General features: G+C 43.5%; 2 protein-coding genes across 5 annotated transcripts in view; both read right to left on the bottom strand.

Annotated features, from left to right (window-relative positions):
• elf2b (E74-like factor 2b (ets domain transcription factor)) overlaps positions 1–2,978 on the bottom strand; it is a 20,446-nt gene extending 17,468 nt beyond the window's left edge. For all 4 annotated transcript variants that reach the window (XM_080462984.1, XM_080462986.1, XM_080462985.1 and 1 more), the window contains exon 1: positions 2,881–2,978. The gene's annotated coding sequence lies outside the window, so the exon portion shown is untranslated. The remainder of the gene's footprint in view (positions 1–2,880) is intronic.
• Positions 2,979–4,497: 1,519 nt separating this feature from the next.
• On the bottom strand, positions 4,498–19,005 carry mgarpb (mitochondria localized glutamic acid rich protein b). Its single transcript, XM_080464842.1, has 6 exons — positions 18,827–19,005; positions 14,579–14,676; positions 13,546–13,618; positions 10,903–11,265; positions 6,369–7,178; positions 4,498–5,589 (listed from the first exon to the last, which is right to left on the bottom strand). Exons 1-6 carry the CDS (start codon positions 18,897–18,899, stop codon positions 5,552–5,554), a joined length of 1,455 nt encoding a protein of 484 aa, XP_080320968.1. The 5' UTR covers positions 18,900–19,005; the 3' UTR covers positions 4,498–5,551.
• Positions 19,006–20,113: the final 1,108 nt, after the last annotated feature.

Raw genomic sequence — 20,113 nt, 5'->3', positions numbered from 1 at the left:
AATTTGCTTTATATGTGTAATTCAGGTTGAAGATTTGAGGTTTTTACTCCCACATTCCTCTCACTTCGTCTCCTCGTTATAAATGTTTTACATTTACACGACAATGTTTCAAGTGAAAACAGATCTGTTTTGCGTTTTCATTTCAGAAATGTTTCAACATTCTGAAAACCATGTCTGTTCACATGGAAGAGACGGAAACACTGAAAATGATGTAGCTAGAACATCGGTCACTAGTTGGCGCTGTTGTTTGTTTTTGTAATGAAACCACACACACACACACGCAGCAGAGAACAATCCGCTCTCAACATAAAACAATGACAAAGACGACTCTAAAACTACCGAGTCCCAGGAGAATATGGACTGGGAGTCTTGACACTCTGGAGGAAACGCTGTTCTGGTCGTCCAGCTGCTGAGCATGAGCAGAAGAACCATTTACTACAGTCGTGGTGCGCAAGTGCAATAGCAGCGTTTCTGCTGTCAACACAGAGACAGGAGTGTTTCCAGACAGTGTTGTTTCCTCTCATCTACACAGAGCCAGAGCTTATTCTAACCCTAACCCTAAAGTTCCACCCTGGGAGCTGTTTTCAAAAACTCTGCGCACCATTGTCGTGTAAATCGACACCAAAAATGCAACGAACGAAGGTTTTGCGTTTTCGCTTGAAATCATTACAGCGTGAATGGGCCCTAAAACTACTCCACCATGAATAAAAAGGCATAAATGTATTATAAAAAGTGAAGTAAGGCTGAAACGTCGCAGCACAGTGAAGCTCACTGTTTTCCTCATGCTCAATAATCCATTTTAAACAATCTCCACAGGCAGCTTGTATCCATCGTAACAGATTCACTAATTACCACCATTTCTACTAAACCCCTGGCAGTGCTTTGGTTTAAGTCTTGGTCTTTATTAAGGGGTCCAGGCTTGGATGGCAGTTGGGGCAGAAAGGCAAAAAATGAGACACAAATACAGCGTGTGATGCAATAAAGTGCTGTGAAAAACACAAGTGAATTCCATTTATGAAAGTACTCCTAACAAAATGAACATGTGGAACTTTTGGAAACCCCGGTTTGGGTTAAGTAAAGACAAAAACAAATGACTTGTATAGAAGTGATTTACCAAAAGAAGTGAAGACGACACGTGAGTTCACAACCACCCACTCCATTCAAAAACACACACACACACACACACACACACACACACACACACACACACACACACACACACACACACACACCACAAGCTCCTTTGTCATCTGCAGTCACACACATCTCATGTAACCTGTCCTCCGCCTGTCTCTGTGGCACCAATCCATTGTGCTCAGCTTCAGCGTCTCTCCAATGAGGAAGATTCAAGCACAACGCCGAACGCTCCAACAGAAACCTTCAGACCGCACCATGTGCCGGCTGAGCAACAGGCGGGGTTAATCGTTCACCAGAGCGAAGCCTTGAAGGCTTCGCGGTGGAGGTGGAGGGTTCAGGCGTCAAGACATGGCTGCAGCTCCTGATACCACCCAACCACACTGGACACCACTGGGTCCCGTCCTGGGGTGGGACCAAATCAAGGCCTATCTGAGTAGAACTTGTTTTCCCTGTTGGCTTTATCCAGGTACTCCAGATTGCTGAAAAAGACCCCAAGCCTGGACTCAAACCAGGGGTTTTCTCACAGTGAGCCAGGAGTGCTCACCACTACACCGCCTTTGAATCTAGTGTTAAGTACAATCCACAGTTCACACATAACATTACTATTCCTGTTTCATTGATATAGAATAGAATAGAATAGAATAGAATAGAATAGAATAACTTTCGTAACCACAGAGGGACATTCTTGAAACCAAATTGATGTGGCTGCCATGCAAGGCCCTTTATACATCCAGTGGGAGCAGTTTGGGGTTCAGTGTCTTGCTCAAGGACACATCGTCTCCCTCATATTAACTGGGAGAGATGGGGAATTGAACCTGCAACCTTTCAAAAGACATTATATTCTTTTCATTAGGTTTCTCTCATTTGAACGACTGACAAGTGTCGGAAGAGCACAAAATAACTGAACTGTAAAAGATGAAGGGTAAGACCACTATTACAGCATCGACAGAAAAACTGCTGTTAGGAAGTTACCAACAGATTCCCGGAGAACCCAAACCCTCCCAGTCACAAGAATAACAGTAATCACTGGTATCTGTTATTATATTCTGATGATATAATGGTCAATAAGAGTTTCAAAATGAGGGGTGGTAGAGGAACTGAGGGGGGCAGGAGAGAAAGTAAAAGCATGAAACAGGTTTAAGTGAAAAACCACAAGTCTATCAAGTGTGCCAACTGTAGGAAAATAGAAAAGCGTAACAGAAATGTTTAAGTAAAGGCATCTAGGGACCCAGAGAAGTGTTTTTCTTTCTTCACTGGTTATTTAAATCCCTGGAGCAGACACCACCCGAGCACCCTGGACTCCATCATCCAACAGTTAAATATGTGGAAGAAGTTGAAAACACTGATTCACCTGTATCGATGACCAGCACTGACGGATCAATCCAGAATAATGACAGTACTTTCCACTCTAACCAGTTTGGGGGTTATGATCCTGGAGTGACACTTGCCTCCAGAGACAGCAGGCTGATTGTGTTGCAATGGCACCTTTGCTCTTCGGAGCAGCTCCATGAATTATTAGCCAGCTGCTCTTTAATCTTCCATCTCGACCCTGCGGGCTTTTCGGTCCCTCCCGCTTCACGACTCGAGAGGCGATAAAGTGCTGCTAACGCCAGCTAGCCTCGTTAGCAGCGTGACAGAGGAGCGACACAAACAAACATGGAGCTGTCAGAGCACGAGCGAGAAGAAGAAGCGCGTGTCAGCGGAGAAAGAGAAGGAAACGTGTTTCTAACGTCCGTCACTCACCCAGAACTCCTCTCCCTTCTTCTTTCTCTTTCACTCCCGCTTCTCCAGCTCCGGTCTGCCGTTAGCTGGCTGATGAGAGTCTCTGTCTGTTTGTGTGTGACGTCCAGTAACCTCCTCCTAACACTCCTCCGCCCCCTCCTCCTCTTCCTCCTCCCTGCCTCTCCTCCTCCTCCGCCTCCCCGCCTCTCCTCCTCGACCTCCTCCCCGCCTCTCCTCCTCCTCTTCCTCCTCCTCCTCCCCGCCTCTCCTCCTCTTCCTCCTCCTCCTCTTCCTCCTCTTCCTCCTCCTCCTCCTCCTCCCCGGGCGGCAGACTTCCTCCTCCCGCTGCTAACTGTCGGCTGTCAGGCTGGAGTCTCCCGCTGTTAGCGGTTAGCTTAGCGTGAGCTGGTGGCTGTGGTCCTGAGGAGCCCCGGGAGCTGCGGGGAGCTGCGGGGAAAGTAGCCGGTGCTCCCCGGTGTGTGCTCCGGCTCGGCTCGGGTTCGGGCTCGGCTCCCTGGTCCCTCAGCGTTACCGTGCTGACGTCACGGCGTAGATAAACACGAGCTCACAATGTAAACATCATGTGGTAATAATAAGAATAACAATATTATTATTATTATATACATGAGGAATATTATCAATAATAATTTAAAACACCATTAGAAAACGTACAGTTGTATTTATAATTGAAAGAAAAAGCCTAGAATGTAACTAAAAAAACGGATTTAATCAGTGGCAGATTTTGCTATGGGCAAGTGGGAAACTGTCAGCTCCTGCATTTCAAATTAGACCAACATCTTGGCTCAGACACAAATTTTCTCTTTTATTACTGAAACAGTTCAGAGAAAAGTATTTCTGAAAACAAATAAGCTGTGCAGTTGAAAAGTTAAAACACCGGCTTCGCAGTTGACAGCTTTGAGTGATGTGTTCAGGTGCATCACGTAATTCCGCCCTCCGACATTCAAACATGATTAAAATATGACTGATGGTCATTAGCGAGCTGGAACTTGCATACGCAGCGGGGCGCTATCACGTGCGCAGAGAAGACCATTTTTGCATGGCCACTGGATATAATTAATGCAAGTAACTTTCATTTGCATTAAAAAAATGGCAAAAAATTTGAAGAAAAAAAATGGCTTGACTACTACTTTTTAAATTTCTTTTAAAATTAGCATTTAATTGTTGATATTTTAAATAATTAAAGAAAATTAAGAAACAGAAATCGTACAAAGAAGACACACATCCTGTTTTGAAATAATACAAGAATAAGTAAAAAAAAAAAAAAAAAAAAGCACATTAAAAAAGAGCTTATTTAAAACAAAAAAAAAAATCCCAAAATATCAGAAAATATCTATTGGACTACTATTACTACTAGTACTAATGTTAAAAGTGATAATGTAAATGATAACAATGATAATCATCATCTTTATCATGATGAAATATTTTCTTCTTTCTTTAAATTAAAATTTTGATAAGAAATAAAATACATTAAAACAACGTGAAAGAAGAAGTGCATTTTGTATTCTCCTAAGAAATTAAAAATTCAAACATATTGCATCGCTAATGACTAAAAACGTGGTTTAAAAGATCACATGAGCAATGGAGTTTCTAGATTTAATTAAAAGAAGACACAGTTCTAATGTGAATATATTGCTTTATTTAAAATATATGCACTTTAAACAACAGGGACGTGTTTCCATACACTGACTATACAGATATTGATTCAAACATTTATTCCCTGTACAGACACATATATTTAAAACAAATGTCATGTTAACTACGTGTGTGTGTGTGTGTGTGTGTGTGTGTGTGTGTGTGTGTGTGTGTGTGTGTGTGTGTGTGTGTGTGTGTGTGTGTGGGTGTGTGTGTGTGTGTGTATTTTCATGGATACAACCTATGATGTCCATGATATTTTTTGTTTTTAAAGTTAATGGATATCGTCACTAAGAAAAAAGAATCAATATGTAATTACTCATTGTCATTCTCTATTAAGATCAATAGAATAAAAATGTATATGCAGGAGTACATAATGTTTTTTTTCTTTTATCATTATTAATAACAGCAATCACATTTGAATCATTGTTTATTCTTTGGTATTAAACGCCATCAATTTAGAAAAGTATTACATATTATTGAGTAATAATCAACTATTTACAAATTAACGGAACGTTAAAAGATTTGAAATACATAAAATCTCTTAATTTGAAAGCTCAGAGGGGATAGGGCCTTTTCTGTTGCAGCCCCTCTGTTGTGGAATGAGCTACCACGCACTTGTCATATGAGTAAAAATATTGCAGATTAAATTCTAAATTGGATATAAGATTAAACTGTACAAACTTTGAAACACGGAAAAACAACACATCTATTTGTACAAGTTATATTTTTTCTGAATGGTGCTTTTGTGATATCTTGCTATAGAAAACAGAGTTAGAGCAACAAATATGTAGTTGTGATATTTAGGCAACTAGTAGAAATGATCCCTGTGTGGTTTAACCCAAAGCGACTTTCACTGCCGCTCTACAACGAACCAAAGCTTTTCCAACAGTGCCATCTACAGGTGGAACAATAAACTGCAGATCCGTTTCCAACAGAAAGGGACAGATCAGCCAGCTGAACCTGACGCTGCGTCGCCTTCGTGCTGTTTGGAGTCGTCCCGGCTTGACGGACGTGTGGAAGGCACAAGGTCCGTCTGTCATGACCGAGCTGCCACCACTGCCAGAGTCTCTGAGGCTGCAACACAACAAACAACATCTATACAGCAGGAAGAGTTCATTAGGGTGCACACACGCACAATTACAATTACCGATCTGTGCAGCTAAGTTGAGTCCTTTACGGTTTAAATACAGTATGTATATGTATTATTAATACTATATTCATAGAAGTTTTTAAAATTGTGTTTATGTCAGTTATTTTTCACCACAAGCTAAAGATGCCAACCATCTATAGATTTTTTTTATCAACAGATAATGTTATCTATTGTGACTTTGGTTTGGATCCAGTGACAATATAGAAATACTTTGATAAAGGAACAGTGAGTAGAATAAGCTTTGCATTATTTAGCAATCAGGTTTAAAGGGGATTTTCTAAATGAAAAATATTCAAATTGGTGTTTTTTTATTTGTTTTTTAAACAAAAAAACAAGTTTCTGTCACTGTAAAAATCACACATGAGGTATTTTTGTCCTGATTATCAGCGCCATGGCTGGAAACCATGAGGTCTTGATCGAAAACCTTCCAGCTCCATGAATAATTTGTTGACTCCCTCAAACTCCTCCTGGGGATATTTCTGCTTTTAGAGATGTTATGCGACACTGAAAAAGAAAATTCCCTCCTGACATAAGAGAAAACGTTGCCTGAAAACAGCAGTTTGCGTGTAGATCAGTGTTTCCTGCATGTTTTAAACGTCTCTCAGCTCCAAAACACCTGATTATGATGAATCGTCAAGTTTTCTGTGAGTTGGAGCAGGAAGACGTGTGAAACATGCAGAACCAGAACTGGACACATTCTTACGTTGTCCCTCCACCAGCGAGGCCTCCTCCTGGACTCCATGTGGAACATCTTCTGCTGTGATGTGCTCCTCACCAGCAGGGGGCGCCAGCTCCTCTCCTGCTGCTGGAGCTGAATGGCAGGAGTGGCCGCAGCTTTCCTCCTGCACAGGAGCTGAAGGTTCAGGGTCTGCTTCTGGGAGGAGCTCCAGGTCCGTGGCCGTGGAAGCTGCTGCCAGCTGAGCGGCCATGATGACATTCTCCTCTGTCTCAGCACTGTGCACCTCCTCCTCCACCGGTTCTCCTGCAGGAGCAGGCGACGCTTCATCAGCAGCTTCTGCAGGAGCGGTGACCTCCTCGGCAGCTTTTGCAGGAGCTGTGATGTCCTCAGCAGCTTCTGCAGGAGCGGTGACCTCCTCGGCAGCTTCTGCAGGAGCGGTGACCTCCTCAGCAGGGGTGGAGGACTGAGGCTCCTCAGGGGGGAGACTCTGATCTTCAACTGCCACCTCCTCCTCCTCCGTGGCAGCTGAAGCTATATCTTCCTCAGGAGGAGGTGCAGCTGCCACCTCCTCAACTTCCTTCTTCACCTCCTCTGAAGTTGCTTCTCCAGCGGGGGGATCCTGAGCTCCTTCTGCAGCTGCTCCTCCTCCAGGCGCCTCCTGGTCAGTTTCCAGAGCTCCTGGTTCGAGGACCTCCTCCAGACTCGAATCTTTTCCCTCCTCCTCAGTTTGTTGGATGGCTTTCACCAGGCTGGAGTCGCCCACAGAAGCTGCTGCGATCTCCACCGTGGGGCATGTTAAGATCTTCACGGCTGTGAGCAGATCGGGCATCGACTCTGTAGGAGGGAGGAGGGAAATCAGCCGGAAACATTTTCTATTGTCAGCATACAAAAGTCTCACAATCATCTTTAAGGGGTCACAATGTGCAAAATTCACTTTCTACTGGTTTTCTAACAGTAATAATCGTCCCCACACCTGGAATGACACCCCAGAAGTGAAGACAGTCTGTCCTCTCTCTCCCCGGCATATTTTAGGTTTTAAAAAGTGTGTTGCTCCAACGAGCCAATCACAAATCAAACTCTATATAGAGTCATCAGGGGTTTAGCCAATCAGAATCAAGGTAGGTCCTCCCTTTGACCCTCCCACAATCAGGCAGCTCTGCTCTGGCACATGGCACCACGAGAGGAAATACTTCCTCCTCTTCCCAAGATGGGCATGTGTGGGCGGAGCCAGTCCAGCTCACACAGACACAGCAGATTCTGAATGCAGCTCCTATGATCCAATATTTAAATGGAGGAGAATCAAAGAAAAGCTGGATTTGGGGCAATAAACTTTGAATAAAATGTTTTGGGACTAACGAGACGCATGTGAAAGTGTTGAAAAGCTGCATAATATGACCCCTTTAAAGTCACTCATAGTCATGCACTAAAGCAGGAATGTCCAAACATTGTGAGGAGAACAAACAGCTTCGATCAGCTCATTTTAAACTTTAAAAATTATATTTGAAAAAACAATTCTCTAAACCACAAGCTGGCTATAGATGAGCAAACTGTCTTGTCAAATGTTTTATGATATTAAAGTAACATAGAATTGGATGAAAGAGGATGTGGATGTTTTCACAATCCAGCTGCTTTACAAATATCAATTTCACATTACATTTACTTGTTTTTTTTCCCTCGTGCTAACTGATGGCCATGTGAAATCTGATTCTGGGCCCTGATTGGTCCTTGAGCCAGAGTTAGGACAATATAGAAAAGACAAACTCTATATAATATAAGATTGAAACACATTAACCCTGCTACATATTGTAGAAAAACAGGATCACTGAACAAACACCAGTTCTTTTAAATGACGCAATGTTTTAACAACTCACCTTGGCTGTGTGTCTACTACAGGAGGATCTACAGTCACATCAGGGTCAAGCTCTACAGGGAGACTACGTGTCCATGCTTCGTCTGCAGGGGAAACCTTTTACAGAGAAAGTCCTAAAACTTGGTGGAAACATGAGTTTTAAATTGTCTGAAGTGTAAATTTTACATAAAGAGCATTGAAAGTGAACCTCGAATAACAAAAACAGCACAAAACTTTTGACCTGGCAGGATAATATTGACATTCCAGCTGCTGCCTCCCCGTGGTACATATGTACACGGATCTATCAGCAAGAGGAAGATGCTCTATAATCTGGATGTTAGAGGAGGAGTTCCAATTGCAATCATGCACTCATGTCCTATGGGCAACAGAACTTATGAGGGTTTTACATGTGGAGAAAAGAAGGGGAACAATTGGAAGCTCCACAGATCAACTTTGCAAGACTTGGCAACAATTTCTAAATTACTTGAAAACAGTACTTCTGTGTACTACTCCGTAACGTCTTATCTGTGACCGGACTGTATGTGTACTTATGTTTTATTTTTACCGTCATTATTGGTATTATTCTAATCATACTGTTGATAATGTGGCGCTTTTAATTAGTTATTTCATCATTTGTTTGTATTTATTTGTACTACAAGTCAAAAACTAAAGCATATACATTTTGTTATTTTTAAATATGATGAAAACATGAACATCAAGTGTCACGATGAGGTTATCTCTCTCCACCCTGCCGACCGGGCGGGACGCCCTAAAATGAGCATTGTAATGGAGGATCAGTCTGAGCTCGTCTGTCTGCAGCTTTAATCCGCTCCGGTCACAATAAACAAACAATCACTTAAACTAATCAGAGCTTTAACTATCAAACAGGAGGCGAATGTTTGGGAGGAGTGGAAGCAGCACACACTCGTAACGTGGAAATTATATCAATAGAAATGTGCTCTTTATTTCCAATAATTTAATAGAAGCTGTGAAATCTTCATATATTTAAAAAAATAAAATCTTGGAGTTTGAATCATAACTGAATGATATATTAGAATATTTCCTGAAATCAGGTGCATCCTCGATAACAATAAGACTACAATTATCATGCTTATGTCAGGAGTGTAGAAATAACTGACATTTTTATTGATATTCTGGGTTGTTTTTACTTTCACCTACAAAGTTGGGGGAAGGTTATGCTTTTGTCTGTGTCTATTTATTTATTTATTGGTTTGTATGCAAGTATACCAACTTTTCGCAAAAAGTACTAACCCAAATTGCATTTTCAGTCATGATTTGTCATCATCCAAGGATTAGATTTTGAGACGTTAACGGCTAACCGTTCCAAAATAAATCGCTGGAAACTGCGGAAAAATTTCCCATAACAAAGCGGAATGGAGAGGAACCTCATGGAGATCAAAGGAGATCAGCGTCTGTTGCCATGGAGACGCTCCCTGCTCAGTGTTTCACACGGTGATGTAGCTACCTGACCTGTTAGCATCCAAATGAGCTAACGGCTAACGCGCTCGCGATGCTAACTCGGCTCCGCAAACCAATGTGGCGTTGGTGAAGGTCGACGCTCTACCGAGTGTAGCTCTAGTTTTTCCATGCGCCTGTAATCCCTAGAGATTACATGCTAATGCAATGACTAAACCTGGAGCATGAACAATGAGCAGGGATATCTGAGGAAAAGGAGCATTTCTACTGGAGGATTCTTCTACCTAGAAATCATTTGGAGCAACAGGACAAAGCAACGGGGAGATTCTCTGCCTGAACTCAGACCGGCTGAGAGAGTTCCAACATCTCCGGAGAGATAAACCACATGAGCAGAAGATTCGTGGTCGTGACAGCTTCATCTTTATTAAAACACTTCAAACTTGATCATCCTGTGAAAGCTGGACTGTGTTAATCATAAACGTCGTGGCGTTATGCCAGAATTTCTGTTTTGTTCCCTGAAGGATGAAAGTTTCACAGTAACGGAGAGAAGAGACAGAAGTGCTTTAACACACAAATATAGAAAGAGAATGGCTTCAAATCTTAAGAAAAGTCTGACAAACGGGTCGGTCATAGAAAGTGGCTGCAGACTTGTGGCGCTGTACAGATTATTTGTAATGATGGAAAATATTTCAAGGATCTGAATGTGCGAGGTACAAAAAAAGGGCACGAATGGGCATTTTCACAATAAAGGCTGGATTTTACAGTGTGAAGTTGTACCAGAGCGAACAGTCTGTTTTGGTCGAAGGAAACGAGGCTGGGCGTGCAGAACAGGTACAGGAAGACGACGCAGGGAAAGAAACCTGTTTTAAGGGCACTTAAGTTATTTCTAACATTCCTCTGGTTGCTGTACAGTGCTCAAGAACGATTCACTCAGGAAAGCCCTCGGAACTGACTCGGGTCTGAATGCAGCCATGCAGACTAAAGCTGGGTGTCTGAACCTGGAGGGGATGGGGAGGAGGCTCCTGAAAACTGGACTCATGAACCTCTGATTGGTGGTTTTTTTTTAACCAATTGGAAAGAAAACGTGTGAATTAGAGGTTGACGAGTGGTTTTTCCTACAGCCGGGAACACAGCACATCTACAGGCTTCCTGTGGGGAGGCTTCACGCCGCCACCTCGGCAGCAGGGGCGGCCTCGGCCTCAGCGGGGGCAGCGGGGGCAGTCTCTGCCTCAGCGGGGGCAGCGGGGGGGGCTTCATCTACTGCTGCCGTACCGGCGCTCTCCACCGCGGCGACGACCTCCTCTGCAGGCGCCGCCTCTGCAGGCGTTTCGGCTGCCGCTTCAGGGACGACCTCCGCTGCCACGGGTGCAGGCGCAGCTTCGTCCGCGACAGCCGCCGGCTCGGCCGCGGCCTCTGCGGCAACCGCCACCTCTTCCACCACGGGGGCAGCTTCTGCGGGGGCGACCTCGGCCACCGCCTCAGCCACCGGTGCGGCCACTGCCTCGGCCGCCGGTTCGGCGGCGGCAGGAACAGGCTCTGGGGTGGCCTCCACGGCGGGCACCGCCTCCTCCACCGGGGCGGGCTCAACTGCAGGAGCTGCTGCCGCCGCCTCAGGTGCCGCCTCGGCTGCTGGAGCTGCAGATTAAAACAAGAGAGTAAGAAAAACCTTTTCCTGCAACAAACTCCGCCACCAAGTTCAGACCTGACCAGACATGCATTTGTAGGATGAGCATGCAGATTGAGTCAGTTGTTCAAACATTAACCTAATAGCCTAAATATTTAAGGCTCAATAAAATTAATCCCAGAGGAAAATTCTTGAGAGAAAAGTAGAAATAAACTGGGCTGCATGATTGTGTAGTGGTTAGCGATCCTGCCTCACCCTGAGAGAATACCCTGTTCGATTCCGGATTTGGGAGTTAATATCTGTGGTAGTTTGCATGTCTGTCCCCCCCGCCCCCCCCACCGAGTAATCTGGCTTCATGTCACAGCCATAAGACTTATTAGGTGATTGAGTTTACACAACAATATTTTAAAGTGGAAACGGAAAGCGTTTCGGGGCCAGTTGGCATGACAACGACACTCGGAGACACTGGAAACAACTTTTTAAAAATGGCTCCCAAGGCGGAAGTTAAAAAAAACAAAAAAAAAAAACTCAGGCTCCTTCTCTGTATCAACGCTGCTACTAATCTGCCGCAATTGTTCTGCGCATGCTCAGTAAAACAAACAAACAAACAAACAAACAAACAAACAGCACCCACTGGTGGCCCAACATTAAAACAACATCATTTTCTGTGTTCCTGCCCTAGACTGACATCGATTTCCGAAAGTGCAGTGTAAATGTGAAACTACTTATTATGCGTTTTCACTTCAAACAAGACCTCAAGTGTTCTTAATCTTGACCGTAAGCAGGAACGACTGACATGAAACAGAAGCGAATGGAAGCAGAACATTTTATTAGCTTCCAACCATCAAGCAGCAGCCAAACTGCCTGTATAAACCTGCGTCACGCCGGGCTGAAGGTCAAAAGTCTTAAAAGGTCTGAAAGTCTGTTAAAACTGTCAGCATGAAGCAGAGTAGAGTGGAGGATAATCCCTAATCCCCCAAAATCCAGTGGACGGGACAGAAATAAAAGTGCTGAGCTCAGCGAAGATGTTAACAGCTGTGAGAGTGGCAGCGGCTGAAGTTCAGCTCATGTTCTGGTGATTTTATTCAAGTATATAGTTTAAAAACTGACTCACAGTTTGTGTGTCACCACTGAAGAGCAGATTCTCATTGTTTCGTTGCCGATTGAACAGATTAATCTGTTCACACGACATGATTTTTACACAGGGTGAGAAGATTTCACAGCAAAGAATATTTAGTTTTTGCACCACGACTAACTCCATCACAGACTGTAGAATCAGTGAAAGTGACGTCTGAATCGTAAAGATACACAGAGCGGTTAATCACTAAAAGGCTTTAATTTTCTAAAGTTTCGCTTTAGATTGAAATGTGGATCAGAATCTGTTGAACGAGGTTGAAACTCTTCCTCACACAAACAGCCTTTACCGAAACTAAAGAGCAGACTGTGTGTCAGGGTTGATTCTCCACCCAGATATCAAACACGCTACACTGATCAATCTCAAAAGCTCCATTGCGCCTGTCGGTTTGGATTTGTGTCTGAAAGTTATTTGTCTGCTCAGCGCGGAGAGTCGGTGGCTGGAGCCCAGAGCTGCTGGAGCCCAGAGCTGCTGGAGCCCAGAGCTGATCAGCAGCCTCAGTCCAACACAGACGCAGGAAAAGTCTGGATTTTCATTAGCGTTCTGATAAATGTCCTTTAAAGAGGTAAAGGGGGATACACATTCAAACTTTGTTATAACAAATGACTGTTTAGATGTTCACATTGTCGTTAAACAAGAGATTATACATTTAACCGCGACACCATTAAGTGTCGTCATCATATTTTATTCATTCTTAATCATTCTCATCCTCTAAATACCCAAACACAATCCCCTCTAACACATTTCCAACGATTTCAAGCTCTTCTCCAGGTGAATTGCAGTCTGATCGGTCTCATTTGATAGAATAGTTTCATTCCAGTCACCGTAATAACAATACCACTGGGTCGTCTGTCCACTAGAATGTCCGTGTTCTCCTATTGTTAATGTTTAGAGAAGATTGTTCTCTGCTGCATGTGTGTGTGTGTGGTTTCATTACAAAAACAAACAACAGCACCAACTAGTGGCCCAACACGAGTACTCCATGGTTTTCATTTGAAACGTCATGTAAATGGAGGCTTTGTTTGTTCTTACTGCTATAAAATGTCAGTCTGGTTATTATTGGTGTGTGTGTGTGTGTGTGTGTGTGTGTGTGTGTGTGTGTGTGTGTGTGTGTGTGTGTGTGTGTGTGTGTGTGTGTGTGTGTGTGTGTGTGTACCTTTCTCTGTGGGACTCAGGGTGGCCAGTTTGTCTGCAGGACGTTCACTTTCGCCGTTCACCGACTTGTATGCCTGGAAAAAAACACCAGTACATACATAGCAGTTACATTCCGGCACACACACACACACAATGATAGTACATTTTAAAATGTATCCAGATTACAAAATGTCTCGGCTTGCAGACATTTTGTCACACAGCAGCTCTGCCAACAACACACAGCAAACACAGAACAAGTGAGGAAACACAAAGGAGCCTGTAACTCCATGGCCCAGTGTGTGTGTGTGTGTGTGTGTGGGGGGGGGGGGGGGGGGCACAGTGACAGAGTCTGTGACAGGAAATGTTGTTCTTATTGTGCAGCTACTGAGCATGTGCAGAACAACGCTCCAGTCATCTATACAATCATCGGAGTGTTTTCGAAATGCTGTGTTGTCAGTGAATCAGACAAAATAAAATCTTGAATGTAGGTATATAAATATAATCCTACTTCTTTTCCAACATGTAAAGCTAGTGCCATATATGAAAATGGAGTGTGCTATCGCTAAATAAAAAAGAAATAAAAAATTGCTTTATTTATTTGATGTTTTGCTGCGTTACTCGTTTGTTTCTTTCCTTTCTTTTGTTATAATAAGTTCAGAATAAAAACATAATTCATTCATTCATAATCTCCACTTTAACATTTATAGAGTTATTATTAATCAATATTGGATTTTAGATGTGTTTTACACAAAGACGCTGTAGTATCAAGCGCAGGCCTGTAGAGGCGCTCTAACTCCAAAACAGGAGCGTATGCATGAAACTCGGGGCCGAGCATTTTCACCATGAAGCTGGAGATGCTGAGGACCCTTTTGGAGATGAATCCACTTATTTCTACAATTAGCACTTTGCATAAGGCTTATTTAATTCAAAATGGATGTTAAAACACATTATTTGGAGACATTCTTTATGTCGTCTTCAGGAATCACAGCTGAAAAATCAAGTGGTTAAAATGTAGAGATTCACTCAAGTCAGCCCCGAACCCAAGTGATACTCACGTAGACGGCCGCGGCGGTGACGCCGCCGCCACACAGCAGGAAGTACGTCATGTTGGTGGATCCTCCGGGAATCCCGAAGGCCATGTGTCGCACCGGAGCTGCACAGAGAGAGAGAGCGGGCATCCAATCACACTCACACAAATATACGTCTAGAAGGGAACAATTAAAAACCATTTAAACTGGTTTATCGGTTAAATTGTGTGACGTCTCCGCCTCTAAGCCCGTTACCCGAAGCAGCTCTGTGTCATCTGCAGCAGAGGCCATGGAAAGATTTAGGTAAACACCCAAACTTAAACTAAATCCTCGACACACAAACACAAACAAGCCTCCCGCGGGACGACCTCTGACTCGCATCCAAACAAAGGACTTAAACGTCCCTCCGCTCCTCTTCACATCGACCCAGTGCAAATACCAGATGTCTGAAAGTGGTGAAAAGGCTTTGAATGGAGTGATTGTTGTGGGGGGAGGGGGGGGCGTGGCTGGAGGAGACCTGCTCGTGTTTATAGGATTTCCACAGGTGCACGCAGAAGACGCAGCATCCCAACTTGGCCTAATCTCCCCACTCACACACACCAAAGATGTTATCTTTAGCACGATCTTCTTTACGTGTGCACACGCATGTGCTTCAGCCGCCACCTGAGGCACCGACGGAACACAATGTACGGCGCGTCATACGTGCTGCAGCGACTCGTAAACTCACCAGGCGACCTTCCCACCGCTCAGTGACATTGACGGTGTCCGCGTTCGCTCAAAACTGGACACAGCAGGTGATTAGGAAGACTGAAAACAGCTCGTCACACTCGCACTGAGCACTTTTATGAGCTCAGAAGGTTCAAGTTTCACCTTCTCACTGACTCAGCAGTTCCCAAAGACAAAATCACTTTCAGTTTATCTTCAGAAGTCGAGCAGAAGAAGCGACTAACAGGTTCAGCCTTACAGGAGTCGTAATATTGATTCCTAAAATAATACCTTAAGACAAAACACGTTAAAAAAATAGTCATTGCATTTAGCGTGACTAAAATTAAAGTTATGTTTGCAATCTCTTTAGAAAAAGACTAAATTGTAATAAAATATATTTCCATGCTCTTTGCACTAACACACTGCATGTCAGCGTAACGGACCAATCAAGCTGCATCTTAACACAACTAGTGGTGACAGGAGAGAAGAAAAACAAAATCTAGAATGTTGCATCAGGTTAAAATCGTATCCAAGGAGAGAGAAAATCAGGCAAATCTTCAAGCACAGAAACATTCACATCATCTGCGTACGTGCTTATTCATCACAAGTTAAACCAATATAATGCTGCTGGAATGAAATCCAGGTTTTCACAGGTGATTCTGAGTGGCTCTAGTCTTGTATGTATGCGGAGCAATCGGACTGGAACTGGACCAGCGGCTCCACGCCACCTAATCCTGACTTCAAAAACCTTTGAAATAAACTAAAACAGGCGCTTGAATAGAAGCAATTAGTTGAATTTTAACTGTGAACATCCACCAAGGTTGGTAACTTGCTCGCTCGCTAGTAACGACTGTTGTGGTCTGTGATTCTAAATACAAAGATCAATTACAGACAAGCTGATGCTGTAGAATCAACATGATTTCAACTACAAACCGATCACACTCCTGTGCATGTAAACCAGGACAAACACAATAATCTGATTAAACAGCCGACTTGCCCTGCAGCGTGACTGAGTGGCGCAGAGAAATAATCCAGTGAGTTTAATTGAGAGCTGTAATACTGAACTGAACATTACCTTCTGACTCTGCAGCTTTACATCAGGTAATTCACACGTATTTTACTCTAAACTAACAATAAAATCCAGGGATTGAAGTATTGCCGTCAGAGTATTTGGAATTTTCACTTTTCCGGTTTATATTTTTGTGCACTTTCGTCAAATCTCTGTGGTTTCTCCCTCTTATATTGATTAAACTGTCTTGTTCCTTGATTTAACACCGATGAGGCCGATTCAGAGTTCGTGAGGATGACGGTAATAACGGTTAAACACCGAGGCCGCTCACGCCACAAAGTGAAAACGCAAAACTTTCGTTGTGTTACGGGAGTCCGGTTACATGACAACGGTGCTCAGAGTCACAGAAAACACAACTTTTTGTGAACTCTCCGACTGCGTCTCCATGGACGGGAGTAAAGGCTACCTTTCTGAAACTCTGCCACTGGTCACCATGGTAACTAGTAGTTCTGCACATGCTCAGTAGTTGGCCCATCAGAGCAATGTGTCCTCCAGAGTGCCAAGACTCCCGGTCCATATTCTGTGTGTGGCTTCATTGTAAAAACAACCAACAGTGCCAACTAGTGGCCAAACATAAAAACTACATTGTTTTTAGCTTTCCTGCCATTTCCGTGGAAACTGACATAACTTTCAAAACATAAATGTGAAACTTGAAACGTTAGCCAGAGCCTGAAGCTGGGGAAGGTGATGCATTTTGGAGGAAACCGTTGGAACTGAATTCTACGATCTTCACAACAGAACTGGGTTGTTTGTAAATGAGACCCGTCCTTAAAAAGAGGATCAAAACTCTTAAAACGAGACGGTTACTGTAAAAAACACCTGGATTCATCAGAACAAAAACAGACAAACACTTTTTACATGAGATCTTTGAAATAACTCCAATTTCAAGCCAAATTATTTGAAGCTAATAATTTAAATATATATTTCTTCTTTAATTCTCAGTTACGTTACAACACGATATCGTCTTCACTACTTGTAAAATCACAACGCGACTCATTGTTTTAATGCAGTTGTGGCCTAGAAGTTTACGTCTTTCAGCAGAATTAATTGTGTTTGTAGGAAGTTACACTGGATGAGAAACGTGACCTGGATGGAAATTAAATAAATAAACAAATCAGAATCATTTTTATATTTCCAGAGTCATCAACCGGTTCCCATTTATGCCGAGTCATGCTTAAAGTTTGCACCCTTCTGTGTATTTTTTCAGGAACGCTGCAGCGTAAAAGAACAACAGTCGTCGACTGAGTAGGAAAGCATTAAAAGAAGAGTTTGTTTTTGTGCTGCTGTGGATGCTGAGCCGGCCTCCTCGCTCTAATACCTGTGCCACAGCAGAGGCAGCGAGCGGGGACAAGGCCAAGTACAGCCCCCGGGTATTTATACAGGTAATCAGTTAATCCCTGCTGCCTGGGTTCAAGCCGGTAAAAATGGACACGCGTGTCAGGCAACAACACACAAGATGGCTGCGGTGGGAGCAGTGACACATGTCTGCAGGACGAGCGTGGAGCCTGATGCCACGGTCCGTCAGCTGTCATGTGCTCAAGCGTCTGCAGCATGTGGACTGTATATAGATGCAGCCCACAGACCTGCAAATGCCTGCAGCATGTATAGGAGCAGCGTGGAGGCCTGTAAACGTCTGCATAATGCACCTCTGCTTCCCCATGTCCTGCAGATTGGCAGGTTTTTTTAGAGAAATGCACTTAAAAGATCGTAAAACCATAAACAAAGATCTAAATTCCTGACGCTCACGTCCCACAAGTAAAGGATGATCCGTGTGAGCGTGCAAGCGTGAAGAGAGACAAAAGAAACCCTCAAAAAAGTGGTGAGGAATTCCTCTCCAACATGCAAAATTCCCACATAAGAGGGGCCAAACACAAATTCTGCCTTAAAAGTGCCACATACATGTCAAATAAAGGGCATCTGAAGCCCCTGAGGGCAGGTTGGGCTCCGTGTGGCCCAGCTCATAAAAACACTGGAACAACGTGTAACAATGGCAAAAAACGCCACAAAAAGCTTATTTCTGCACAAATATTGGAGCACAGATATGAAATCTACGACGGAAAACGTCCAGCTGATGGAGATTGGAGGTTAAAGTCGAGATAAAGCGGTTTCCCAGTGTGTGTGTGTGCGTGTGTGATGCTCTTTCATAACCTGAGAGGAGAACTGCGTGTTCCCAAAGCAGGACACACCTCCTCTGTGTGAGTGAGTGAGTGTATGGCTGCAGATACCAGCCGCAAACTCCGAAATACATTTAAAAAAAAACCTCTAAAAACATAATTTATTGACATCTTTCTGCTCCAGAATCAAAATAAAGTGTATTTATTAGATTATTAGAGCTGTTTTCAATAAAAACAATGAGGACGTTTTACGACGAAAACCTGCAAATTCAGACATTTTGACAGTTAAAAAAACAATCTGTGATGATATTTAAGTTAGAAACTGCTGATTTATTCGCGTTGTTTAACTTTAAAGTGATTTTGTTGCGTGTTTTTTGCTTCACTCACGGTTTGCGGACGCCGGTGTGAAAGCCCTCCGTGCCAGCGGGGCGACCCTTTGCCATGCCCGTCTGCAGAACATGATTCTCGGCTGTGAGCTTGAGGGACTCTCCGGTGTGCGTGTGGCTCCCGCAGGTTTCCGGGGATGAATGTGGTGCGTGGAGGTGCGGGGCGGCGCTGAGCTGCGGTGCGATGCTGCGGACAGATCACACCCCCTCTATTTAAAACCGAGGGCGCTCCGCTAGCACGCCCCCTGCAGGCCAGCATGGAGAACTGCACGATAAACCTTGAGGCACTGAATGGGTTAAATAACTAAAGTCGTGTTTGGAGGGTCGCTGGTTCTAATCCTACTGTGAAATATTTTCTACTGAGACTGAAAAAGGCATAGAGACGTCTATCATCCATCAGCCTCCGTCATTTCTCCATCACCCCTCTATCAGTTCTCCATCAGCCTCCATCATCTCTCCATCAAATCTCCATCACCCCTCTATCAGTTCTACATCAGTCTCCATCATCTCTCCATCAACCTCCATCAGAGCTCCACCAGCCATCCACTCTTTCCAAACAGGAAGTAACAGTTTTATTAAATTCAAGAACAAAATATATTTTTCATGGAGATGAATTAAATCAAACACCTGCTTTTGGCAATGCAATCAAAGGTGATTGTATTAGTCTTCCAGAAGAGTATTTCTACTTTTGTATTTTGTACCAAATTTCATTTAAATTTTGTTATGATTTAGGATCATTTAAACTGGCGCTATGTAACATTAACGTCGTACCTCTGTTGGCCATTGGGTGGCAGTATATAGGCACTTCAGCATCAGCCTGTACTCTGAGTGGATTTCAGTCCAGAATCTGCTCGTCACATCCATCAGAAGTTCTAGAACCTGTCACACACAATACCTGGTGCTGTCCACACCTCACTATGAGCATAGCATGGCTCAACACGAGGCTTCAGGGCGTGTAATACATATGCCAGGCCTTTAGAGGCGCTGTGACCCTCCAAAAAGTTGGCAAATTTGCCGACTTTTGTTGTTTCAAATGGAAAAAGGACTTGTTTAAGGTCTCATTCTGTTTTTTTGCAGGATCTTAGAGATTTACATGGAGCAAAAAATATAAGACTGGACCTTTAAACAATATAATAGAATCACAGGATGCACATTTGAAAAAAAAATCTTTATTTAGCGTATGTACTTTTGTATTTGGTTTCACATGTATGATTTTATGACATGATGATTGTGTTTGGAGTCTTTTCATTCGTGGGAATCAGCTGTCGATGATCTTCACTGGGCCTGG

The sequence above is a fragment of the Lipophrys pholis genome (assembly GCF_963383615.2).
Source record: "Lipophrys pholis genome assembly, chromosome: 5".
NCBI lineage: Eukaryota > Metazoa > Chordata > Actinopteri > Blenniiformes > Blenniidae > Lipophrys > Lipophrys pholis.
Note: the sequence above shows the minus strand (reverse complement) of the source record. Positions and strands in the feature narration are given on the sequence as shown.